At 35.5% G+C, this 27897-nt stretch overlaps 1 protein-coding gene across 11 annotated transcripts in view; it reads left to right on the forward strand.

Annotated features, from left to right (window-relative positions):
* The window catches only part of APC (APC regulator of WNT signaling pathway), a 151419-nt gene that overhangs the window by 87681 nt on the left and 35841 nt on the right, over positions 1–27897 (forward strand). For all 11 annotated transcript variants that reach the window (XM_019838005.3, XM_011285189.4, XM_019838035.3 and 8 more), the window contains 3 exons: positions 2253–2361; positions 5808–5921; positions 20100–20183. In XM_019838005.3, coding sequence (XP_019693564.3) covers positions 2253–2361; positions 5808–5921; positions 20100–20183 — 307 coding nt within the window. The remainder of the gene's footprint in view (positions 1–2252; positions 2362–5807; positions 5922–20099; positions 20184–27897) is intronic.

The following is a 27897-nucleotide window of genomic DNA, read 5'->3' on the forward strand; positions in this document are numbered from 1 at the left end:
GGGCTCTGTGCTGACAGCTCGGAGCCTGGAGCCTGCTTCAGATTCTGTGTCTCCCTCTCTCTGACCCTCCCCTGTTCATGCTGTGTCTCTCTCTGTCTCAAAACATAAAAATAAAACATTTAAAAAATGTTTTAATGTACATATAAGTGTACACATAGATTCTTGCATTTTTATAGAATATCTCTGGAAAATATACACCAGGAAATGACAATAGAGGTCACTTTGGGAAAGAGCCACATGATAGGAAATCACAGACTTTTTGTACCTACTTAGTTTTATCCCAAATTAACACTCTTATTTTGCATTTATGTTTATAATGATCAGATATAGAATATCTTGATATTGTTATTGAAGACATTGATTGGGTTGCCCAGGAATTACATAACAAATTCTTCAAATTCCAAACTAAGAAAAAGTTTCTCTGAGAATAACTTATTATTGTTGTACAGTAACAATATATTTCTTTTTTTGTTATTAAGTTTCTGCAACTAATTTTTTTTAATCTAATACAGTTAACATATAGTGTTATGTTATTTTCAGGTGTACAATAGTGATTCAACAGTTCTGTACATTACTCAGTGCTCATCATGATAGGTGTACTCTTAAATCACCCTTCATGTAATCCCCCCCCCCCCCAACCTCCTCTCTGGTAATCATCAGTTTGTTCTCTCTAGTTAAGAGTCTGTTTTTTGGTTTGCCTCTTTTTGCTTTGTTCGTTTTTGTTCCATAAATTCCACATGAGTGAAATCATGTGGTATGTGTTTGTCTTTTTTGACTGACTTATTTCACTTAGCATTATACTCTCTAGATCTATCCATGTCATTGTGAATGGCAAGATTTCATTCTTTTTTATGGCTGAGTAATCCATAGTATGTATGTGTGTGTATGTATGTGTGTGTATATATGTGTGTGTATACACACACACACACACACACACATATCTCCATTCTTCTTTTTTTTTCAATATAAAGTTTATTATTAAATTGGTTTCCATACAACACCCAGTGCTCATCCCAAAAGGTGCCCTCCTCAATACCCATCACCCACCCTCCCCTCCCTCCCACCCCCATCAACCCTCAGTTTGTTCTCAGTTTTTAAGAGTCTCTTATGCTTTGGCTCTCTCCCACTCTAACCTCTTTTTTTTTTTTTTTCCTTCCCCTCCCCCCATGGGTTTCTGTTAAGTTTCTCAGGATCTTCATAAGAGTGAACACATATGGTATCTGTCTTTCTCTGTATGGCTTATTTCACTTAGCATCACACTCTCCAGTTCCATCCACGTTGCTGCAAAGGGCCATATTTCATTCTTTCTCATTGCCACGTAGTACTCCATTGTTTTTTTTTTCTCTCCATTCTTCTTAATCTGTTCATCTATCGTTGGACACTTGAGTTGCTTCCATAATTTGGCTATTGTAAATAATACTACACTAAACACAGGGTGCATGTATCTTTTCAAATTAGTGTTTTCATATTCTTTGGGTAAATACCCAGCAATTGCTGGATTGGAGGGTAGTTCTATTTTTAATTTTTTGAGGAACCTCCATACTGTTTTCCAGGGTGACTGTACCAGTTTACATTTCCACCAACAGTGCATGAGCATTCCTTTTCCTCACCAACACTTGTTGTTTCTTGTTTTTTATTTTAGCCATTTTGATAGGTTTGAGGTGATATCTCATTGTAGTTTTGATTTGCATTTCTCTGATGATGAGTGATGTTGAGCATTGTTTCATGTGTCTGTTGGCCATCTGTATGTCTTCTTTGGAGAAATACACAGTGACAAAATATTTCTTATTATTTTGGCTGCTGAGAAGCTGAAAGCCATGTCTGTCCAGTGCAGTGGCTTCCTATGCTCTAGGTTTGTTTTTTTGTATAATTATTGCTTTTTTTTTACTCCTCTATTATGCTTTTTATTCTTATATTCACTTTGAGTTTTGTTATATGTGTACTTTTTTCTGTAAACTATCATATTCTTAGACTATGCTAAATGTGAAGAAAGCCTTTGGTTGAAATGTGAACATTCTAGTTAGGATGTTGAACATCTTATTTAGGTGGAAAAGTAAAAAACTTTAATACTCAAATTTTAATGATTATAAAATTTTAAGTCCCACCTTCAAAAATCTAAAATCACTAAGTTTTCTGCTTCTTCGTTAATAGTACTTTAGTTTAAATAGAGAACATTACAATTACAGCTGATAAGAATTACTGTTATGTATTCTGTTAGCATTTTGTAAACTTCCCCTTTTTTTGAAAAACAGATCATTACTTCTTGCTGATCTTGACAAAGAAGAAAAGGAAAAAGACTGGTATTATGCTCAACTTCAGAATCTCACTAAAAGAATAGATAGTCTTCCTTTAACTGAAAATGTAAGTAACTTAGCTTATTTTAGACTTTAGTAACTTGATCTTTTAAAAATACCTGTTACTCATTAAAAATTCAGGATAACTACGTTTTTAGTTTTCTGTAAACTGTACTATGTTTTATCTAACTTTAAACTCAAATGTATAATAGTTAATGAATTTTTGTTTGTAAAGGTGATAAAACTTCATTATGCTCAAGCAAATAATTTGTTTTCAGCCCCTAATTAAGAAAATCTATTAAGTTTGAATTTTAAAGGACTCAGGATTCAACTAGGCAACTGGTTTTTTATTCTGTCTGTTTAATTACCAAACGTACTCTGTAGAATTATTAGCATCTATTTTTTTTTAACCATAGTACATGCCATATAGTTTTTGCAATTAAAGTGTCTTTGAAAAGAATTTGACTGCTATTCCAGTTATTATAAATGACAAAAGCTGTTGGCAAGGATCTTAGAACTTTTTACAAGTACTAAAATTTGGTTTGCAAATATAACTATGTGAAAAAGAATTTAATCTTGTCAGCTTTTCTTTCCCCACACAAGCTCTCCATGTCAACTAATTTATTCATGGGATGACACATGTAAGAGTATTTCAGAATGTTCTGGAATACATTAATAATCTTAAACAAAATTATATGTTACTGTTATCCATAAATACTTTTTACAGTTTTTTAAAAAAAAATAGGTTAATTAAAATTATATTGTCCTTGGGGCACCTGGGTGGCTCAGAGGGTTAAGCCTTGGACTTCAGCTCAGGTCATGATCTCACAGTTCGTGAGTTCAAGCCCCGTGTTGGGCTCTGTGCTGACAGCTCAGAGACTGGAGCCTGCTTTGGATTCTGTGTCTCCCTCTCTCTCTGCTCCTTCCCCACTCATTCTGTCTATCTCTCTCTCTCTCAAAAATAAATAAACATTAGAAAATATTTTTAAAAAATATATTGTTCTTGGGGCGCCTGGGTGGCGCAGTCGGTTGAGCGTCAGACTTCAGCCAGGTCACGATCTCGCGGTCCGTGAGTTCGAGCCCCGCATCGGGCTCTGGGCTGATGGCTCAGAGCCTGGAGCCTGTTTCCGATTCTGTGTCTCCCTCTCTCTCTGCCCCTCCCCCGTTCATGCTCTGTCTCTCTCTGTCCCAAAAATAAATAAAAAAACGTTGAAAAAAAATTTTATAAAAATATATTGTTCTCTCTTAGCTTAGATTTTTCATTTTCTAATGACATTTTTGAGAGAATATAACAAATGAAAAAGCAAAAGTAGAAAGAAGGGACACAGGGTGCCTGGGTGGCTCAGTCAGTTAAGCCTCTGACTCCAGCTTAGGTCCTGATTTCATGGTTCATGAGTTTGAGCCCGCATCAGGCTCTCTGCTGTCAGTACAGAGCCTGCTTTGGATCCTCTGTCCCGCTCTGTTTTTGCCCCTCCCCCACTCTCTCACTTTGTCAAAAATAAACATTTTAAAAAAAGGAAGAAGGAATGCTTTTTTCAAAACATGTACTTAGCCAGGTTTCCTCATGGGCATTGTCTGGCAGGAGCTGGAACCAGAAGCTTAAATGCACTGTCTCCTAGAACAATCATACAAGATTTTGAGAGGAAGAGAAAGGATCTCTTTTCCTGATAGTGTTCTTGACATCTTCTGGGGAGTTAAGGAGACTCAGATAGTGAAAGAACAGTTAATGGAAAGTTCTTGGATTCAGGGATTAGGAACTCAGGAAGGTTTGGTGGCATTTTTACTCTTAAATAAAAAATACCCTAAGCATATTGCTCTCCGTTCACTTTGGTAATTAGAACAAAAAAATTTAGAGTCCAGTTGTCTACATGTAATCAGGTTTAAGAAAGTGCTTAGATATATGTGACAACTTGAGAGAATAACTGGTTAATATCTGAAACAGAGATGAGTTGTCAAATAAGTTATTCCCATATTTATTAAATAACCATTTATTTATTGGCATATATAAGACACTATAGACCATTTGGCAACATTAGCAAATGTAAACTGCATGTATATCATAAATATTTTTTTTAATTTCACAGTTTTTGCATTTATATTGGGAAGCAAGTTAAGAACACATTCATTTGCAAATACCAAGATATTAGACATTGCTTTTAAAACATCAGATCTAAACCACATTATTGCAACATACTTTGTCATGTTTACCTTTTTATTTTTTGCAGGGCACTTTGGGAAGTGGAGGATAAGTAAGTGGAGTTAGAACTGGCTCATTGGGAATTAGAAATAACATACAGACTAATTCATCTGTGTTGCAACCCATAACTTGGGTATGCCTATAGAAATACATTCTCCGTAGAGTGTCATCTGCATTATTGAAAGGGAAAAGGGTGAGAGTTCCCCTAACTTAACTAACAAAGTAGTTTGGAATCCTTGGACCTACAGAATGTCGTTCTGAGTCAGACACAGGTCTGACACAGCTCTTTGCTAGGCATATAGAGCATAAAAAAATCTATAGCTCTTCCTCATTTCCTTCATGGCCCATTATCATTTTATTTAATCATATTTTAGCCATTACCACTTGTTGTGTTTGTTTTTTTTTACATTCATTTACTTAGAGATTGAGAGAGAGAGAGAGAGCGTGAGCAGGAGAGGGGCAGAGAGAGAATCCCAAGCAGGCTCTGAGCTGTCAGTGCATAGCCTGACATGGCATTTGATCTCACAAACCATGAGATCAGACATGAGCCGAAATCAGGAGTCAGACATTTAACTGACTGAGCCACCCAGGCATGTGTTTATAAGTTTCATTACCTTGTCCTTTTCATCCTTTTGTATGTCTAGCAGTTATCTTAGTGCCCGGGATTTTAACTATAGGGTTAATTGATTTTTTAATGCATTAACACCCTCCTGTATGAAGAACTTCTTTTTGTTTATTTCAGCTTTGCTTTTTTGAATTACCAAAAAGTTTGTGTTGTCTTGCACTATGTGATTATCTATATTATGTAAAAGCTTTTCCTTGTCCCATTTTCTTCATTTTGCAAATGGGGAGAGTTTCTTTGTTTAATCTGCATGTTTATAACAATCCTTAAATTGAGATACAAACTTAAGGATGATGGATGGTTTCTTGATTTTTCTATGTTGTCCACATTAGTATGCTAGTTTTTAGTAATTAAAGTAGTACCCCCTCAGTGCAGAGGATAATATGGGAACTGAAGATAGGCTTACCCTAACTGGACCAGTTATATATTTTAAATGAATCAGTACAATTTAGGTAAAGCCATTTGTGGCTACAGGGCAGTAAAAGTTTTAAACTCAGTATTTCACATCAGGGACCCAGACTGAGCCCAGCACCTATAATCAAATTTTAGGACTCCTGGAAGAACAAAATAATCTTGTTATATGTAGTAACTTACATATTTGATATTAATTTTCTTTTTAGGCATTAATATGCTTTTTTGTTTTTACTGATAAACTTATGAGATATTAGCATTTCAATTTAATTTGTGGTTTTAGTTTTCCTTACAAACAGATATGACCAGAAGACAATTGGAATATGAAGCAAGGCAAATCAGAGTTGCAATGGAAGAACAACTAGGTACTTGCCAGGATATGGAGAAAAGAGCACAGGTAACTTATTATTAAATTATAAAACAGCACAGGCTAGAGGAGAGCTATTAAGAATGTGATGAATTATAGCTCTGTTAACATTGATTAAATTTTATTATTAAAGATATTTATAAGTCTACCTTCACTTAGGCACTGTTTCAGAATAATTGTTATGGCTGCTGCGCATCATAACCAATGTTCACGTGATTCTGCCTCTACCGTATTTCATTTCCCTGATTCTGTTCTGCTGTGCCTTGGAATAGTAAGAGAGAAAAAGTGTTAGATGCTGGTTATCTGGTAGCTGATAGTTAACTTCACTTCTCCTTTGAGATTTTTGCTTCTTGTAATCTAAGTATGTGTAATGACATTCAGAATATTTCACTGCTCTTTAAGTTGTACACAAAAAAAGGGAAGACCTCACTTAAAGAAAGTAGGAAGGAAATATAGAAAGAGGACACAGGGAGAGGTGAAATGAGTTGGATGGAGAACATTCCCATATTTCTACCTCAGTTGATGTCAAGAAAAGAATATTAAATAGCTTTGCTATTTGTCAAGCATTTTCATACATTATTGAACTTAGCACTTTGTATTTACACAAGTGTATTACTCGCTAATGTTTTAAGCCCTGACAAGGCCTAACCATTTGCCTTGTCTGTTTCAAAGCAAGTATGGGCATTAAGAAAGAAAAACAAAAAAAGGAAAACTTTTACAACAAACTGGGAGGAAAACATTATTTTAAAGATTTTATTTAAGGGAATAGTCAATAAAAGGGAGGGCCTACATTTGTATGTATGGTATAAATACATTTTTTATTCCAAGAAGTTTATGGTTTTAAAATCACTAATACAAGGCATTTTACATCCCCAAACTGTAGTTTTTATCTTTTATATGGTAGTTTCCTAAACACAATGTATATTTGCTTTATGCTAGAGTATGGAGGTAGACTAAGAAGATAGTTAAGCCCCAGTACCATGATATATTTTGTAGTCCATACCTGTTATTTTCACAATGAGGCTAGAGGCTCAACTAATATATCTATATTACTTATGTTATGATACATGCATATAATAACTTTTGTTAATTTCCTCTCACTACCTCCCCCATCTGTTCAAATTAACATCTTAAATGCCAAAAGTAAAACTTTAAGGGGCTTCTGGGTGGCTCTGTCAGTTAAGTGTCCGACTTCGACTCAGGTCATGATCTCACGGTTTGTGAGTTCGAGCCCTCCATCAGGCTCAGTGCTGACAGCCCAGAGCCTGGAGCTTGCTTCTGATTCTGTGTCTCCCCTGTTCATGCTCTGCCCCTCCCTCTCTCTCTCTCTCTCTCTCTCTCTCTCTCTCTCTCTCTCAAAAATAAATAAACATTAAAAAAAAATTTTTTTTAAAGTAAAACTTTAAAAATAAGCCTTTCAGTAGAAAATATATATGAATATCTTTCTAATATTGGGGTAAAAAAGGATTTCTTAAGCAAGATATAGAATACTATTTGTAAAAGAAAAAACTGATAAGTTTCATTGTATTAAAATTCAGAATTTATCGGGTACCTTAAAAATACGTAAATTTTGGGTTTGCAGTTACATGGATGAAATTAGAGGGTATTATGCTAAATGAAATTAGTCAGAGAAAGACAAATATCATATCACTTAACTCATGTGGAATTTAAGATACAAAACAGATGAACATAGGGGAAAGGAAACAAAAATAATACAAAACAAGGAGGGGGACAAAACATAAGAGACTCTTAAATACAGAGAACAGCTGTGGGTTGCTTGAAGGGTTGTGGGTGGGGGATGGGCTAAATTGCTAAGGGGCATTAAGGAAGACACTTGTTGGGATGAGCACTGGGTATTCTACATAGGGGATGAATCACTGGAATCTACTCCTAAAATCATCATTGCACAATATGCTGACTAACTTGGATGTAAATTAAAAAATAAATAAGATATAAAAATACATAAATTTGGGGGGAAATGGTAAATAGCTCAGTAAATATATAGGTACAGCTAGCAACTTATTTGGGAGAAGAGAAATTAAATTAGATCCCTAATTCAAACCTTGTATACGAAAAATTACAAATGGGAGTGCCTGGATGGCTCATTCGGTTAAGCATCTGACTTCGGCTGAGGTCATGATCTCACGGCTCGTGGGTTTAAGCCCCTTGTCGGACTCTGTGCTGACAGCTCGGGAGTTTGGAGCCTGCTTTGGATTCTGTCCTCTCTCTCTGTCCCTTCCCTGCTTATGCTCTGTCTCTCTCTCTCTCTTTCTGTCTCCCTCTCTCTGTCTCTGTCTCTCTCTCTCAAAAATAAATAAAATTTAAAAAAAAGAAAAAGAAAAATTACAAATGGATTGAATATCTTAGTGTGAAAAATAAACCTAAAACTAATGGAAGAAAATACAGGACAACAAATGTAATTTTTCATAAAATTTTAAAATATTCTGCAGAAGATAAACTAAGGGAAAATATTTTTAACACATAAAGGGGAAAAAAGTCACTATCCCTATAATGCAAGAATTCCTACAAACTAAGAAAAAAAAAGACATCTTTTTTTTTTTTTTTAATGGGTAGAGGATATCATTTTATTGAAAAGAAAATGCAAGTGATTAGTAAAAACATACAAATGACTGGTAAGCAGTTTAGGGAAATTCAAAATAAAATCCATTCTTGCTCATGACTGTGAGATTGTCAGTCTCCAACTATCTCTGTTAACAGTTTGGTTATTTATTTTGCTTTTTATTTGTTTACTACATATTTGGGCAGCTAATGGTGCCTACCACCTACTGGTGGTGGTCCCTAGTCTCCTATACACATGTACACAAAGGCTGGGGAAATGTACATCAAGTTGTTAATGGAGCTAACTTCTAGGGACTGGGGATTGGTAGGCTAAAAGTTCCTCACACTTCCATTTTACCATAATTTTTTGTAATTGTGTGGATAATATAGTTTGTATGTTTCCTGGTTGATGGCCATTTAGGTTGTAATTTTTCACTGTTTAAACAGCTCTGATAAACATACTTATTCATATCTTGTAAGAGTTGTGCAAGAGTTTCTCTTGGTTAACAGTCAGCAAACTTTTTCTTAAAGGGTCATAAAAAAAATATCTCATTCTTTGTGGGCCATATGATCTCTGTCACAGCTTCTCAACTCTGCTTTTGTAGCAACCATAGATGTTAGTATGTAAGCAAATAGGCATGACTGTGCTTCAGTAAAACTTAATTCACAAAAACAGATGGCTAACAGGCCCTAATTTGTTGACTTCAGCTCTGTAGTATATATACCTAAAAGCAGCATTGCCGGCCATAACATGTGAGTGTTTTGAACTAGTGTTTGCCAAATTGCACTCAAAATGATTTTATCGATTTACATTTCTACTAGTAGAGGTCTCTGTGAGTCACGCTTTATAATAGTCAGTGGGCAATGAAACATCAGCTTGTTATTTAATTTATATTTTCTTGAATACTACTGAAGTTGAATATCTTTTCATATATTTATTAGACTGTGGATTTTCTTTGTTACTTGTTCATCTTTTTCCCATTTTCCATTATGTTAAATGTCGTACTCTTAAATATTTGAGAGATGTATTAATATCCTCTTGATACCAATCTATTGCAGATAATATACACCACATCTCCTCCCTGCAAAATCCATTACCTGTTTTAGATTTGTGATAACAAAACTTAATTTTTGTTATAGAGCTAATTAATTATATATTGCCATATTTGTGCTTTCTGTGAATTATTTGTATATCTTTTCCTATCCTGGAGTCATAAAGTTACTTTCATATTATTTCTAATAGTTCTAATGTTTTATTTTTGCAATTAGGTCTTTAATTCATCTCCAAAATATAATCATGTATGTTTTAGAGGTAGGGATCTAATTTTACATAAATACAAGTATATATGATTTTATATGTATGTGTGTGTAATTATTCAATATATAACTTACATATTAAATAATATGTTGGTTTTTATTAATATTATATGGTCAGTTATATATAATATATATACAGATACATATACATACATGCATATTTATGTTTTTAACAAAATTACCTATTTATTTGATATTCCACTGTTCCCCATTGATTGCTAATGAATTCCATCTCTGGCATGTGGTAAGTTTGTATTTGCTGGATATTTCTACATTCTGTTCCACTGATCTATTTTAATTTCTCTGTGCCTGCACTCATACCACATTTGTTTTATTTGCTGTAGTTTTATAAATCTTGGTACCTGGTAGAGTGAGTTGTCCTATTTTTGTAAAAATGTGGTTATATTTTGTCTTACTACTCTTCCATCTGAAATTTCATATCAGCTTGTTGTCTAATTCAAAGAAAAAAATGCCTAGTGCATTTTTTGTTATAGTCACATTGAATTTATGAATTAATTTGAGGAGAATTCATATCTTTACAATACAAAGATTGGTTCTTGGTTAAAAGGATGGACTCTGGAGCCAGACCTCCTGGGTTCTAATCCCAGACCTGCTACCTACCTGCACTGATTTTGGGTACATTCTCTGCCTCGGTTTTCTCATTGATAAAGTATAATGCAAAACTGAAATGTGAGAATTAAATGAGTTAATACATGTAAGAGCACTTAAAGTCTGGCACATGCTAAACACCAAGCAGTATGTATTAGGTCTTATTATTTTATATCTCCATTCATTTAGGTGTTATTTTTGTTATAAAGTTTTGTAGTGTTCTCTATAAAAATTTTATACATTTTTAAAATTTATTCCTAGATACTATGTAGTTTTTGTTACTGTTATGAATGGAATTTAATTATCCAGCAACCTTCTTGAACTCTTTCATTAAATTGTCTCAGTAGTTTAAGACTTTCTTACATTTTTCTTGCATTTTCCATATGAACTGTCACATTGTTTGCAAAATAATGATAATTTTGTGTGTCCTTTTCAGTTTTTTTTCTCTTTATATTGCATAAAAACTCTAGTACGTCTTTGAATAAGAAGCAGTGATACTGTGTACTCAAAAGTTTTTGATAGTTACCTTTTCTCAAGTTAAGGAATTTACCTGCTATTACTCATTTGTTGAGAATTATCCTGAATCTGTTTTGAACTCTATTACTGTTACAATTTTTTAAAATCAGTTTTTCGAAAGTCATACTAACTACCTACCCTTGAATTGTTAAGTACTTGTTAGTAAGCATAATTTCATAAATATTCGAGGGTATCATACAAAAAAAGAAAGAACTACTACTGGCTTCTTCTATTTTCATTTTCAGAAACAGAAGCACAGGGGTTGTATTACTAGAAATCCTCTACTTCATGGGGCACCTGGGTGGCTCAGTTAAACATCTGACGCTTGATCTCAGCTCAGGTCATGACCTCACAGTTTGTGAGTTTGAACCCCCTGTTGGGCTCTGCGCTGATAACACAGAGCCTGCTTGGAATTATCTCGCTCTCCCTCTCTCATTCTGCCCGTCCTCTGTTCCTGCTCTCTCTTTCTCCCTCAAAATAAATAAAAGAAAGAAAGAAAGAAAGGAAGGAAGAAAGAAAGAAAGAAAGAAAGAAAGAAAGAGAAAGAAAGAAATCCTTTATCTCGGTGGATATCAAGATATAGACTGACTTCAAGATTTACTGACATATTGACAATACAGAAATCAAGAGAGATATTAGTTACAGTCTCCTACTATCATCTTCTAAATATTAAAATTTTTAATTTAAGATTTTACTGGTGGATCCCCCACCCCTGGGCTTTGCATCTATGGAGCTCCTCAGGCAGCTTCACTCTGGGCACTGCCCCCCAACTCTGTGCTTTAGGAGATCTGCCCTCTCCAATACTGTCTTGGCAACAGCCCATGCAAGGCAGTGCCACGGACTTGGCAGTGTGCAGGCAGATCCTATGGTGGCAAGCACCACTCTAAAGTGACTCCTACCCTGGAAAAAGGGGAAGATAACCACACATACCAGTCAAAGGAGGCCCCAGAAGTGGACCGGAGGCAGACAAGTGCTCTGACTACAGGTCCTGCCCACCAACAGAACCTTCTCAGGACAACACAGGGAAAACACCCAGCAGTTTGGTGCTACTGTATCTCTAGCACACATCTGGTCTGACTCAACCCAAGCCCAAGGCATACAAGGACTAGTCCACTAATACCACAGGAACCAGATTCTGCCCACAACAAGACAAAGACAGACATTGCAGATGACTGCACTAGACGAAAAAAGCATCTCAGCTGCAGCAGCAGAGCACATGCATCACACATAGGAGACACCCCTGAAGCATCAGGTTCTGGTGAATTAGGGACACTGCACAGCAGGGCACTACTGGACCTCTTCTTCATAAGGCCATTACTTTCAAATGCAGAAGATGTAGCTGTCTTTCCTAACATACAGAAGCAGACATAGAGAGTAAGACAAAATGAGACCGAGGACTATGTCCAAAATGAAACAAAAGGACAAAATCACAACAAGAGACCTAAGTAAAACGGAGATATGCAATATGCCTGAGAATTCAAAGAACCAATCATTAATACACTCACTAGACTTGAGAAAAGAGTGGGGGACATCAGTGAGACCCTTAATGAGATATGAAAGACCCAATCAGAGATGAACACAATAAATGAAATTAAAAATACACTAGAGGGAATAAGTAGTAGAAGCACAAGAACAAATAAGCAACTTGGAGGACAGAGTAATGGGAAGTGACCAAGCTGAGCACATGAAAGAAAAAAAATATTATGCAAAATGAGAACAAGCTTAGGGAACTCAGCAACATCATCAAGAATAATAATATTCTCGTTATAGGGATCCCATAAGGAGAAAAGGAGGCAAAAAAATTTATTTGAAGAAATAATAACTGAAAACTTACTGAATCTGGGGAAGGAAACAGAAATCCAAATCCAGGAGGCATAGAGATCCCCCAACAAAATCAGTCCAAGAAGGTCTACACCAAGACACATAGTAATTAAGATGGCAAAAGGTAGTGATAAAGAGGGGTGCCTGGGTGGCTCCATGGTTAAGCATCCAACTCTGGATTTCAGCTCAGGTCATGATCTCACGGTATTGAGAGCAAGCCCCACACTGGGCTTTGCACTGAGTGTGGAGCCTGTTTGGGATTCTCTCTCTCTCCCTCTCTCTGCCCCCCACCTCAAATATATAAATGGTTTTAAAAAGTGATAAAGAGAACATTTTTAAAGCAGCAAGAGAAAAGAAAGCAGTTACATATAAGGGAAACTCTATAGGCTGTTAGCTGATTTTTCAGCACAAACTTTGCTGGCCAGAAGGGAGAAGCATGATATATTCAAACTGCAGCCAAGAATACTCTATCCAGCAAGGCTATCATTCAGAATAGAAGTAAAGAGTTTCCCAAACAAAAAGGAAATCATGACCACTAAACCAGCCCTACAAGAAAAGTTAAAGGAGACTCTTCAAGTGGAAAGGAAAGACCATAAGCAAGAGTAAGGAATACAGTAGGAAGCACAGAAATAGTAAAGAAATAAGTATATCTATAAAAGTCAGTCAAGGGACTCACTAAATGAAAGCATGTAAAGTATGATACCACCTACCTAAAATGAAGAAAGGAAAGGAGTGGGTTCAAACTTAAGTGACCATCATCCTAATATAGACTGCTGTATACAGAAGATGTTACATACAAGCTGAATGGTAACTACAAATCAAAAACAATAAATATGCAAGAAATAGAGGAATCCAACTATATCACTAAAGAAAGCCAACTAATCTTGAGAAAAAAAAGCAAGAGAAGAAACAAATGGGGAAAAACTACAAAAACAGCCATAAAAGAAGTAACAAAATGGCAATAAACATATGCTATCAATAATTACTTTGAATGTAAATGAACTAACCACTCTAATCAAAAGACATAAGGTGATGGAATGAATAAATAAAACAAGACTCTATATGCTGCCTACAAGAGACTCATTTCAGACCTAAAGGCACATGCAGATTGAAAGTGAAGGGATGGAAAAGCATTTATCATGCATATGGGTGTGAAAAGAAAGCCAAGGTAGCAATATTTATATCTGACAAAATAGACTTTTAAACAAAGACTATAACAAGAGCCAAAGAAGGATACTATATGATCATTAAGGGGACAATGCAAGGAGATCTAACAGTTGTAAATATTTATGCATCCAACATGGGAGCACCCAAATATTTAAAGCAGTTAGTAACATAAGGAAATAATAGAGAGTAATACAATAATGGTAGAGGACTTTAACACCCCACTTAACATCAATGCACAGATCATCCAAACAAAATCAAAATGAAACAGTGGCTTTGAATGACACGCTGGACCAGGTGGATTTAACAGATACATGCAAAATATTGCATCTTAAAACAGCAAAATAGGGGCGCCTGGGTGGCGCAGTCAGTTAAGCGTCCGACTTCAGCCAGGTCACGATCTCGCGGTCCGTGAGTTCGAGCCCCGCGTCAGGTTCTGGGCTGATGGCTCAGAGCCTGGAGCCTGTTTCCGATTCTGTGTCTCCCTCTCTCTCTGCCCCTCCCCCGTTCATGCTCTGTCTCTCTCTGTCCCCAAAAAAATAAATAAACGTTGAAAAAAATTTTTTTTAAAAACAGCAAAATATACATTCTTTTCAAGGGCACATGGAACATTTTCCAGAATAGATCACATATTAGGCCAAAAAAAAAGTCTCAACAAATTCAGAAAGATCAAAGGCAATCCATGCATCTTTTGTGACCACAACACTGTGAAATTAGAAATGAACCACAAGAAAAAAATCTGGAAACACAACAAATACCCAGAAGCTAAATAACATGCTACTAAGTAATGAATGAAGTCAACCAAGAAGTCAAAGAGGAAATCAGAAAATACATGGAGACAAATGAAAATGAAAACACGGTGGTCCCCAAAATTTTTGAATTCTATTCTAAAAGGAAACTTTATAGCAATACAGGCCTACCTCAGGAAGGACAACAGATCTCAAGTAAACAACCTAACATTACACCTAAAGGAGCTAAAAAGAAGAACAACAACAACAAAAAAAAAAAAAATCCAAAGAAAGAAATAATAAAGATTAGAGCAGAAATAAATGAAGTAGAAGCTTAAAAAAAATAGTAGAATAGGTCAACGAAAGCAGAAGCTGGTTCTTTGAAAAGATCAACAAAATTGATAAGCCGTTAGCCAGACTCATCAAAAAGAGAGAGAGAGAGGTCTCAAAATCAGAAATGAAAGAGGAGAAATAACTGACCAAAAATACAAAGGATTATATGGGAATATTTTGAAAAATCATATGCCAACAAATTGGGCAACTTAGAAGAAATGGATAAATTCCTAGAAACCTGTAACTTTCCAAAATTGAATAGGAAAAAATGGAAAATTGGAAAAGACCAATTACCAGAAATAAAATCAAAAAGATTGCCAGCAAACAAAAGCCCAGACCAGGTGGCTTCACTGCAGAATTCTACCAAGCATTTAAAGAAGAGTTAATACCTGTTCTTCTCAAAATACTCCAAAAAATAGAAAAGGAAGGAAAACTTCTAAATTCATTCTACAAGACATGCATTACCTTGCTCCAAAAAAACAAAGACACTAGAAAAAAAACTACAGGCCAATATCTCTGATGAACATAGATGCAGAATTCCTCACATAATATTAGCAAACCAGATCCAACAATACATTTAAAAAAAAAAATTCACCACCAAATGGGATTTATTTCCAGGATGCAAGGATTCCTCAATATTCACAAGTCAATCAACACAATACATTGTATCAATAAGAGAAAGGATTAAAGACATGTGATCATTTCAGTAGACACAGAAAAAGCATTTGACATAATAAAACATCCATTCATGATAAAAACCCTCCACAAAGTAGATTTAGAGGGAACATACTTCAACATAACAAAGACCGTATATGAAAAACCCAGAGCTAACATCATCCTCATTGGAGAAAAACTGAGAGATTTTCCCTTAAAGTCAAGAACAAGACATGGATGTCCACTCTCAGTTGTATTCAACATAATACTGGAAGTCCTAGCGACAGCATTCAGACAAGAAAAAGGAATAAAAGGCATCTGTATTGGTAAGAAAGAAGTAAAACTTTCACTATTTGCATATGACGTGATACTATATTGAAAACCCTAAAGGCTCCACCAAAAAAACTTACTAGAATTGATAAAGGAATGCAGTAATGTCCCAGGATACAAAATCACTGTATAGAAATCCATAGCATTTTTATACACTAATAATAAACCACAGAAAGAGAAATTAAGAAAACAATCCCATTTATAACTGCACCAAAAATAATAAAATATCTAGGAATAAACTTAACCATGGAGGTGAAAGACCTGTACTCTGAAAACTATAAAACACTGATGAAAGAAATGAAAGATGTCACAAAAATAGAAAGACATTCCATGCTCATGGGTTGGAAGAACAAATGTTGTTAAAATATCCATACCAGAGCAATCTACAGATTTGACGCAATTCCTGTCCAAATATCAATAGCATTGTTTACAGAACTAGAACACATAATCCTAAAATTTGTATGGAACCACAGAAGAACACAAATAGCCAAAACAGTCTTGAAAAAGAGCAAAGCTGGAGGCATCACAATTTGGACTTCCAAGTTATATTACAAAGTAATAAAGTAATATAGTAATCAAAATAGTATGGTGCTGGCACAAAAATAACTACATAGATCAGTGAAACAGAATAGAAAATCCCGAAATGAATCCACAGTTACATGGTGAATTAATCTTCAACAAAGCAGGAAAGAATATGCAACAGACAAAAGACAGTCTGTTCAACAAATAGTGTTGGGAAAACTGGACAACAACATACAAAAGAATGAAACGGACCACTTTCTTACACCATCCACAAAAATAAAATCAAAATGGATGAAAGACCTAAACGTGAGACCTGAAACTATAAAAATCCTAGAAAGGAATGCAGGCAGTAATTTCTCTGCCATCAACCGTAGCAACTTTTTCTAGGTAGGTCCCCTGAGGCAAGGAAACCAAAAGCAAAAGTAAACTTAGGACCACATCAAAATAAAAAGCTTCTTCATAGTGAAGGAAACAATCAACAAATGAAGACAACTGACTAAATGGGAAAATATTATTTGCAAATGACATATGATAAAGGGTTAGTATCCAAATATATAAAGAACTTATACAACTCAACACCCAAAACCAAACAATAAATCCAATGAAAAAATGAGCAGAAGGGGCACCTGAGTGGCTCCATCAGTTAAGCATCTGACTCTGGACTGTTGGTGAGGATGTGGAGAAAAAGGAGTACTCATGCCCTGCTGTTGGGAATGAAAACTGGTGCGGCCACTGTCAAAAGACAGTATGAAGGTTCCTCAAAAAGTTAAAAATAGAACTACCATATAATCCAATAATTGCACTACTGAGTATTTACCCAAAGAATACAAAACCATTAATTCAAAAGGATCTCTGCACCCCTGTGTTTGTTGCAGCATTATTTATAATAGTCAAATTATGGAGACAGATCAAGTGTCCATTGACTGATGAATGGATAAGGAAGAGTGGTGTATATATGCAGTGGAATATTATTTAGCCATAAAAAAGAATGAAATCTTGCCATTTGTAATGACATGGATGGAGCTAGAATATAATGCTAAGTCAGGGAAAGACAAATACCATATAATTTCACTCATATGTGGAATTTGAAAAACAAATTAATGAAGTGGGGGGCAGAAATAGAGAAGTAAACCAAGAAATAGCTTCTTAACTATAGAGAACAAACTGATGGTTACCAGAGGGGAGGTGGGCAGGGAGACAGGTGAAATAGATGACTGGGATTAAGGACTGTACTTATCATGATGAGCACTGAACAGTATGTAGAATTGTTGAATCACTTTATACCTGAAATTAATGTAGCACTGTATGTTTACTGGGACTAAAATTAAAAACTTAATGAAAAATTTAAAAAAATATTTTATTGGTGGCAGGGAGCTTGTTACACAAAGAGGAAAACCAGTATTCTGAAGCTGATTGTGTATAGTTTCGTTGTTTCATGTAAAGCCAGAAATTGTTTATCATATGGTTGTAGAGGTAACCACTGATATCTGCGGTATCTTTAGAGAGCTACTGAAAATATAGGCATTTTTCCTTCCTTCACCATGTTTTCATGATATAAATTAGATAAGGAAGGGTTTGTTAGAGAAATTTATTTACCTTAAGTTCACTGTTTTCACAATTACAATAGAGTATCAGCATACTTATAGTGTTATGAGGGAAAGGAGGAGAGGGAGGGAAGGAAGGATTTGGTTTTGGGAGGGTTTTTTTTGTTTGGTGAGCACAATTTTGAGTTTTTCTGTGGTTATTTATCATAATATTAAATAATAGCGGCAATAAATGTTTTTACTGTGTAGTAAAATCATAAGGATACTGTATTTAAATAAAACTAAATATATCAGTGTAAGTTTTATAGTATAGATAGCTAAAGCTGTTTTAGTACTTTTATTATTTATCTGTTGGGATATGCATGCTCAGGAATCGTTTATTGATAGGGCACACACACACACACAAAAAGTTTAGAAATGACTCCATCTAGCTTCTAACACGTTTTTCGCCCATTAAAATAATTATCCATAATTTTCATGCCTCAATATTAGGATGTCACTATAGAATTATTTCAGAAGATGATACAACATTGATAGTACTTGTTTCTTTCTTTTTTTTTTTTTTAATACACTTTCCTTATCAAGGGTGACAAACCAAAACAAAAGCCTGAACATGTAAAAACCCAGGGTGCTGGAAATACAAACTCAGTTCATTCAAACTCAAGCTCATCCAGACCCTGGTCGCAATCCCTAGTGAGGTACATGTGAGCACCAAATCAGGGACAGGGGGACAGGAGTGATGCCAAGAGAAAGGGTGGGAAGGGGTCTCCCATAGGCCCCTAGGGATCACCGTCACAGTGGTACCTCCACCTTCCCAGTGACAGTGAAGACATACTAGGCCCTAATCTTTTGACCCTCACCCCAGCCCTGGCCAGGGTTTCGAATGCCAATCCCAAATGATTCTACCCTCCCTTGCTCCAGCCTCACTTCCACCCTCACTCTTCTCCACACTCTTCCCTGTGATTAGTAGCAGGTTAGGATACTGTGTGAGCCACAGTGAGGCTGGGGTCCAGGAGAGGCAGAGTGGAGACAGGTGAAGAGAGGAGACGAAGAGCTGTCCAAGGATCCCTCTCTTCATGGGATCCCAGACCGTGCAATCGGCAACTCTTTTGCGTCCACTCAGATCTGAGAAGGTGCACTGTGGGCATAAGCAGCTATCCTGGAGACTTGCTGTAAGTCGGAAAAAAGGGATGGGCTCGCTGGCCAGCCTTTGGTGGGGCTGGCTGGTTTGAGATGGCAACGGCAGCAGTTTCTTCAGTGGGTCAGGCTGCAGCTCAGCACAGCCAAGCGGGTGCTGGGCAGTACTTTTTTCTAAAACCTATGTGTTTGTTGTCATGAAGGTAATTAAAAATCATTTCACTTTGCAAGGTTTTCATATACAAGTGATTTGGTTTTTCTCGCTTCCACTTGTGTTCATAAAAATTAAAGCAAAATTTAGCTTTTTGTAAAAAGCACTTTTCCCACATTGTTTCAATTCCATGTCGTTTGATCTATAGTAAATTCTTTGTGTTCATTTACTGGTCTTAGGATAGTGGGAAAGCACAAAGCTTCTAACATTGTGATCCTAGTGTTGGGAATAAAAATAATGTTTAGCTGCGGAAGGTATTTGGGAAAACTATATCTGAAAGGTACATCTGACTTATAATAGGAATAACTCTGGGAAAGGTTAGTCCTACTGTTTAAACCCTAATGTTTATAAAAACAAATCAGATGTTCTTTCCCTTAACACATATACCATGCTTTCTTTAAATCTGTTACATTATACTAGCATCTGGATAAATATAAAGATAAAACTCAGGTGTAATTTTGTCTTTGGACTATTTTTTGAGAATAACTTAAATATGAATTTTTATACCACATGTGCCATGTAATTTGATACATGACTTTATGTGTACAATTTTCCTAAATAAATCTATCATGTAAAGTTAGATGTATTAAAAAATTGAACTGCCCCATATGTCATCAGTGTGTGACTATGTACACATTATCTAACTTCTTATGGAAGAATGATGTAGCATATCCCTGAGCTACTAAATGATAGCCATAGTATGACTATTTACACTTATGTTTTTAATAAAATTAGATCTAATTTGGTCACTTTTTTATTTTAGCGAAGAGTAACCAGAATTCAACAAATAGAGAAGGACATACTTCGTATACGACAGCTTTTACAGTCCCAAGCCACAGAAGCAGAGGTTGGTAAATTGTTTCTTTTTCATTTACAGATATAAAAATAGGTAATTATTCTAAGAAAAGAAAATATGTATAATTAATGTGACATTGAAATATAGATGTTCTTCTAGAGAATGGAGACACTTCATAAGTTTTTTTCATGAAATTAAATGAATTATCAAAAACCTTGACTATGTTGATCTTTTAATAACTCCTATGCAATTAAAATTTATCGAGCCATAAATACAGATACCTTACTTCAGTTATCAAATTACATATAAACAGATAACTGACTTAATTTGGCTATTATCAACTAGTAAATAAGCTATAACTTGTATGTAATTCATGATTAAAATTCATCATACAAAGTTATTTATGCTTGCTCCACAATCCTCATTAAAATGACACTAAAAGGATGAAATTAAAAAGGCAGAGACAAGGGAGTAACATCATAAAATTTGGGGAACTGAAAAGCAGGTAAATAAATGCACTGTTTTAGCATATGGCAGTGAATTAACCCCTAAGTCAGCAATAGAAAGTCATGAAGCAACTCATTTTATACTGTGGAGTTCCAAAACAGTTACCTATGGATGTGAAGATTAAAAAAAGTGACTAAAATTTTAGTGAGAGGATGATTGAAAATGGTTAAGAAGCAGGTGGCACCTCCAGAGCCTGTCTTCAACTCTCAGTAGCTGGGTGAGTTCTTTCTAATCCCAGCAAAAGATGAAGGACTTATTCTAGAAAGAAGAAAAGATCTTCAGATAGGGGTAAGCCCAGTGTAACTGAAATTACATGCTAAAAACTGAATTGAGTGAAAATTTACCTACTGAGTGCTGAAACCCTCACTGAATCCAGGCTTATAATACAGACAAGGTGCTAGAAGCAACTTCTTTAAGAAATGTGATTAACCCAAGAAAACAGACCTAAATGTACTGACATTGGAGGATTCCCCAATAAAACGACACAGTTGGACCACCCAAAAAAATAGCTGTAGTTGCCAGTCTTTATCCCTCATGTATAGAGCTTCACTTAACCTTTTCATAGGTAGCCCATTCCGAAGTAGGGATGGACTATGCAGAAAGAACACTTTAAAACATAAAACGAACATTAATATTCTCAGATAAATGATAATGCATCCATAGTGCAAAGAAACCATGGTACACAAAAAGAATATTCAAAGAATTCAGGAAAGAGTTCTTAGGAATTAAAATTGTGGTAGCAGAAATGAAAACTCAGAGTAGAAGATAAATTTTCCGGAAGATAGAACAGAAAGATATGAGATGAAAAACAGAAAAGATGAGAAAATCAGAGAATCATTCCTGGAGGGTTCAATATTCAAATAAAGAGGAGTTCCAGAAAGAGAATAGAGGAGCTAGAGGGAGCAAATGATCACAGAAGTAAATTAAAATATCCCAGAATTGGGGGGCATAGTTTTCCAAATAAAATGGTCTCTCCAATATCTAACACCACAGATGAAAATAATCCCACAGCAGGCACATCATGGTGCCATTTCATCTCACTAGAAATAAAAAGAAAGTCTTAAAACATTCTGGAGAAAGGAAAACAACTTCACACATACAAACAAAAATATAAATGTCTTTAGATACATAAACAGCAACACTAGAAGCTGTGACGTAGAATACCAACTTCTTAAAACTTCTGAAAGAAAATTATTTCCAGCTATGTTCTAATACCTGTTCCCTGACATACTGGGTGTCCTATAACTCTACTCAGTTCTGAAACTACCCAGAGTGTAGACCCCATATTTAAGGGTAAAGTCATTCCCAAGACTACTACCATCACTTCAGACACCAACTGCAAGTATCAGGCATCCCCAAGCAAACTGCACTTTGCTCACCTTCCTGTAAATTCTACCCTAAGTGGGGATGTTCCAGTACAATTCACTTCTGACAGTAACTACCTAGAGTTAACATAACACATACAGGTTAATGGTAGAGTCCTTCACAAAAATAACCCCACTTCACATGCCAAGCTACCCATACTTCTGCCCAACTGGTTACAAAATTGGGGCTTCCCACACCTGCTTAGGTTCAGTAATTCACTGGAATGACTCAGAACTCATTGGAAATACTACACATACAATTACAGTTTTATTTTAGAGGATTCAGATCAGGAACAGCCGAATGAGGAGACTTACAGGGCAAGATGTGGGGCAAGTGAGGGATAAAGAATGCAGAGCTTCCATGCTCTCATAGAGTCTGGATACATCATTCCCCCACACATCAGTATGTTCATCAGCCAGGAGGCTCCACTGAGCTTCAGTGTCCAGAGTTTTATTGGGGTTTCATTATGTAGACATGCTTGATTAAATAGGTGACTATATGATTGACCTCAATTTCCAGTCCCCCTCTTCCTCCTCCCTGGAGACTTGTCTGACCCAAGGTTCCAATCTTCTAGTGACCTGTTTCTTTATGCCTGACTCTTAATATCATAGGAACTTTGGCTGCAGTACATCCGAATTTGAAATATATAGAAACGTGTTTGCTAAGTAGGCAGTTTAAGTACAATTAAGTCCTACTCCTAAAAGCAGTTTTAACTTGGCTGTCCTAAGCCAATGAAAACCAGATAATATATGTATAAGGAATAAGTTGTCCATTTTGCAGTGTTGACTCTTAAAGACTAGAAAAAAAAATGGTCTCTCTTCTCCTTTTTCAGTTTCACTAGTATTGTTACATGGTAGTATTCTGGTCGTTATAACCTCTTTGACTTTACGGTGTAGTTTATCTTTTTTTTTTTTTCCTTGATTAAACTTAACTCTATTTTTAAAATTATTTTTAAAGAGGCAGCCTTTTGTTTTCATTGAGCAACACTGCATTTTATATTTTCTCTTCTGACATTTTCTGCTTTGAGTTTCCACTGCCAAGTTTCTCACTTCTTTAGTTACATTTTTTTCTTCCATCTTTTTATATTCTGATTATTACTGTTTGTCTGCATCTAACAAGTTCTTTTATATTTTGAAATCAATATTCACATTTGTTTTTTTAGTTGGTTGAATTTTTTATTTGTATGAAATAGCTCTCCTTATTACATTTAATGCTCTTCACCTTAAATTTCGTTGTTTGCTATTAATATTACTACACTAGCTTTTTGTTATCATTTTCCCACTATAACATATTCCCTCCCTGTATTTCCAAAATTTCCAACTTTCTGGCTTCTGGAAAGCCCTAAAAAATTGTCATTTGTTAATTGCAATCCTTATTTTTCAGCATCAGTATAAGTTTATTGCAGGTTGGGGACTTGTTCATCTTGTTTGGAATTGTTCAAAACTTTTTATTCATATCATTGGATTTGGGTCCAACTGTCTACCATTGTGATCCAGTCTCTCTTGCTTTCTTTTGTTATGAAAAGGATTATGTCAGTCATAGCCTACAGTGGTTACATTTAGTCTACTAGTTCAGTGAATGTACATTAAAGGAAGGTGCCATCTCACATTTAAGAAAGAACCAAAATCTTTTTTTTAATTTTGCTTTTTGAAGTTTTTTTTATTCCATTGTCATTGTTTTGCTAATATAGATAAGTGGGAGAAGCTGGAAAATGGAGAAAACCAGGGTTTGGACACTCATAAATTAGTTCATACTCAGTGTATACAGGGAAAGAGAAGATTTCTGTCAAATAATTTCTCTACAATGAAGCATATTTCTTACAGCACTGTCTTTGTCCTACCTGCTGACAACTCTGATTTAGGGTTTAAATGCTGTACATAATTCAAGTGATGTAATTATTGCACATGATTCAAATCTCAAAAGTTACAAAAAGATATGTGAGACAGCCAGTGCTACCACTTTCTTGTATATCTTTTCAGTTGGGTTATTTACTGACAAACAAATACGTTTGGGGAGATCAAAAAGATAGGAGCTGTGAGAATTTTAGCATGGTTGTAAAATCTCTAGATAGCCAGTGAGAAATATTTATTAAAATCCTATGCAAAGTACTTTTACAACTCATTAATAGGGAGATAGCTCAATTTTAAAATGGGCAAAAGATTTGAATAGACATTTCACCAGAAAATATACAGGAATGGCTGATAAACATGAAAATAAGCTTACCATCATTAGTCATTAGGGAAGTGCAGATCAAAACTAGAGTGATATCCCACCTTACCCCATTAGGATGGCTATAATCATAAAGACAGTAATAAATATTGGCAAGGATGTGGATAAATACAAGCCATCATACATTGCTATTGAGAATGTAAAATAGTATAACCACTTGAAAACAGTTTGGCAGTTACTTAAAATATTAAACATAAAGTCACCATGTGACCCAGCAATTCCACTTCTAGGTATACCCGTCCAAGAAAGTGAAAACATGTGGCCACACAAAGACTTTAACTTGAATGTATATAGCGGTATTATTCATAATAGCCTCAGAGTAGAAACAGTGCAAATGTATATCAACTGGTGAATAAATAAACACAATGTGTATATCCTTACAATGGAGTACTGTTTGGCTGTAAAAAGGAGTAAATTGGTGATACATACTATAACATGGATCAACATCAAAAACATGCTGAGTAAAAGAAACCAGACATGTAAGCCCATATATTTCATTTATAAAAAATGTCTAGAAAAGGCAAATTTATAAAGACAGAAAGTGGATAAGCCAGAGACATGAATGGGAATGAGGATTGACTGTAAGTGAGCACAAGGAATCTTATTAGAATGGTGAGAATGTTCTAAAACTGGATTATGGTGATGCTTGGTAAGCTTACAGAAAAATTGTTTAAAATGGGTGTATGTTGTGGTATATAAATACCTCAACAATTTTTTTTTTTAATTTTTTCAGCCCTAGGGTAGACAACATTGAGGAAGTTGTCCAGCAATGCTGGAAATGAGATCTCTAGTTAGATTGTTCTTTTTTTTTTTTTTTTAAGTTTGTTTATTTTTAGAGAGAGTGAGCACAAGCGGGACAAGGACAGAGGAAGAGGGAGAGAGAGAGAATCCCAAGCAGTCTCTACAATGTCATCATGGAGCCTGATGTGGGACTCAAACCCACGAACTGAGAGACCGTGACCTAAGCCGAAACTAAGAGGGGGATGCTTAACCCCCCGAGCCATCCAGGCACCCCAGGATTATTCTTTCATAAGAATCAGCAATAGTTTCTTTACCTTCAGTGTTAGCAGTATCTTTGGACAGTGATAAAGAGTGCAGGCAGGCCTGTAGCCTAGGATCAGTAAAAGAATAAAGGGAAGTAAATAACAAATAAGGAAAGAAGAAAAAGGAAAGAAAATAAAGATAGTAAGTGTTAAATATTAGTTTAGGCCCCGGAGTCAGACTTGTGATCCCCACTCTGGCTCTGCCATTTACTGAGTATGTGACCTAAAGCCAGATACTTATATTATCTGTTTCTCAGTTTCTTTATCTGTATAGTAGGGATAATAATAATACCTATGTCACAGAGCTGGTATGAGGATTAAATGAATCAATAGATGCCAAGTGATTAGTGCATAGTAAACATTAGACTTTTTTTTAACTTTATCATATTCATCATCCTCACCATCATCAAATGGGCCTGGTAATCCTTCAGGACTACTGTGTTTCTGTGGATCTCCATTCTTCTCTTGGAAATGACTTATCTCCCTCCCTTTAATAATTCCACCTCCTCCTTCCTACAGAAATCAGAACTGCCTGCCCTTCCTATCAGGAAGCATTCTACCTTCCTTCTTGTACTTTGGATTTTCAACTCCTGCCTTTTCAGGGACTTCTTACTCTTACTTCTTTTCTCACATTTATCTTCTTCTTCAGTGGTACCTTTGCATTGACATTTAAACATCCTCAAGTCAAGACTCAGGTCTTCATAATATAAAATGAACCTTCCTCAATTCTGCCTCTCCCTGCAGCTGTCTTCCTTCATCTGTCCCCTTCTCTCCCTCATTGTCTTTTCCCACTTCCCCACTCTAAAGGTGTTTCTAGACTCCAAGTCTGTATTTTCTTCCCACCATCCTCTCTTAAAATACACCAGTCTAGTCTCTACTCCCAAATGGATCATCAGCGACTTCTGTATTATTAATTAAATTGGTATTTTCAATCTTAATCTTGACATTTTCTACATTATTTAACACTTCCTGTTTCTTGAAATATTCTTCTCTTGGCATCTGTGACAACTGTTTTTTGGTGTTTTCCCACCTCTTTGGCTTTTATAGGCTCATGTTCTTTTATCTGGACATTAATTATAGGCATTCCTTAAATCTTCTCTTTTGTCTGTATTAGCTCTCCCTTAGACCATCTCATTAATGCTTAGACCTTCACTTACCTTCTATACACTGTTGGCTCTCAAATTCATTTTCTAGCCCTGAGTTCCAGACTCCTAAATCTGTCTGCCTACTCTGAATCTCCACTAAGATGTCTCAAAGATACTTTAAATCCAATATATCCAAAACATAATTAATGATCTTCTCCTAAGTCCTTCTTACCATGCCTCTACCTCCTCCAAAAAATCCTCACGCCCTTACTATTACCTTCTCTGCACACGACACCATTATTATTCAGTTGTGTAAGCTAAGGAACAAAGGAATTATTCTTGACACTACATCTCTTCCTTTACTCCATATCCAATCATATCAAGTTCTTCAGATTTACCTCTCTGTCTCTACTTCTTTTATCTTTATCACTGCTTGCCTAGTGTCAGGTACCATCATCTCACACTCACATTGATATATTAGCCTCCAAACTGGTCTCTATGTTTCCTATCTACTTAGGCCATTTAAATTTAAAATTAAAATTTTACCTTAAAAGATCAATTTATATTAACTTTTCCCATTAATAATCTAGTATTGGTTATGTGAGGGCAGGAGTGACATATGAGAATTATACTAAAATTCAACAAAGTAAGATTTATTGTTTTTACCTTTTTTGTTCTGTTCTCTGCACATGATTTTTTGATGTACTAGAACAAACCATGCCCCCTCCTACTCTAGGTCCATCATCTTTTTATCTAAAACCTTCCTCTAACCCTGTCCCTTTTCCCAGAATTCCTGTTTATTTTTTAGGTCTCAGTTCTGACAGTACTTCCCTGAGAGGACTCTTTCCCAAACTCAGGCCTTGTGATATCCCTCTGCTATACATTTCTCACAGCACTTTGTACTCTTTATTTCAGTGTGCTTGTCAAAGTTTTAACTTTATTGTTAGCTCTCTCATTATTTGATAGTATCCCTGATGAGACAATAAGCTTGAGCACATAGAGCAATGTCTGGTTTTGCCAGCCCTGTAGTCTCCAGCACCTAGTACAAGTAACAGAGCAGATGCTCAATAATTACTTTTGCATTGACATCTTTAATTATGTTAGTATAAAGTCTTTGTGTTTTTAGTGGTTTTTGATTCATTTTATCTCTCGATTGACTTCGTGTATGTCTCTACTTTTGTTGAATTTGTTGAATTTTCTAGTGTGATTTTCAGATGATACAATTCTTTTTCTGAATTATTGGGGCTTCCTCATTCTTGCCTACATATAACTAATGCTGGCTTATTGATGGAAATATTGCATGAAAAGTAACTTTTAAGTCACATTTTAAATGGTTTAGGAAAGCTTGGTATGTAAAGAAATTTTAGTGAAAGCCATTTTGTAATTTATTTATCACTATTAAATATGCCAAGTTTCTTAAAGGGTAATTTTTATTTTAGAGTATCATTTTCCTAGAGCAAGCAAGCACATTTGTAATTGTTGCTATGAAAAATAATGGAAAAATTATTTTACTTATTTGATTCTGCAGTGGTATTT

Source organism: Felis catus, chromosome A1 (assembly GCF_018350175.1).
Source record: "Felis catus isolate Fca126 chromosome A1, F.catus_Fca126_mat1.0, whole genome shotgun sequence".
NCBI lineage: Eukaryota > Metazoa > Chordata > Mammalia > Carnivora > Felidae > Felis > Felis catus.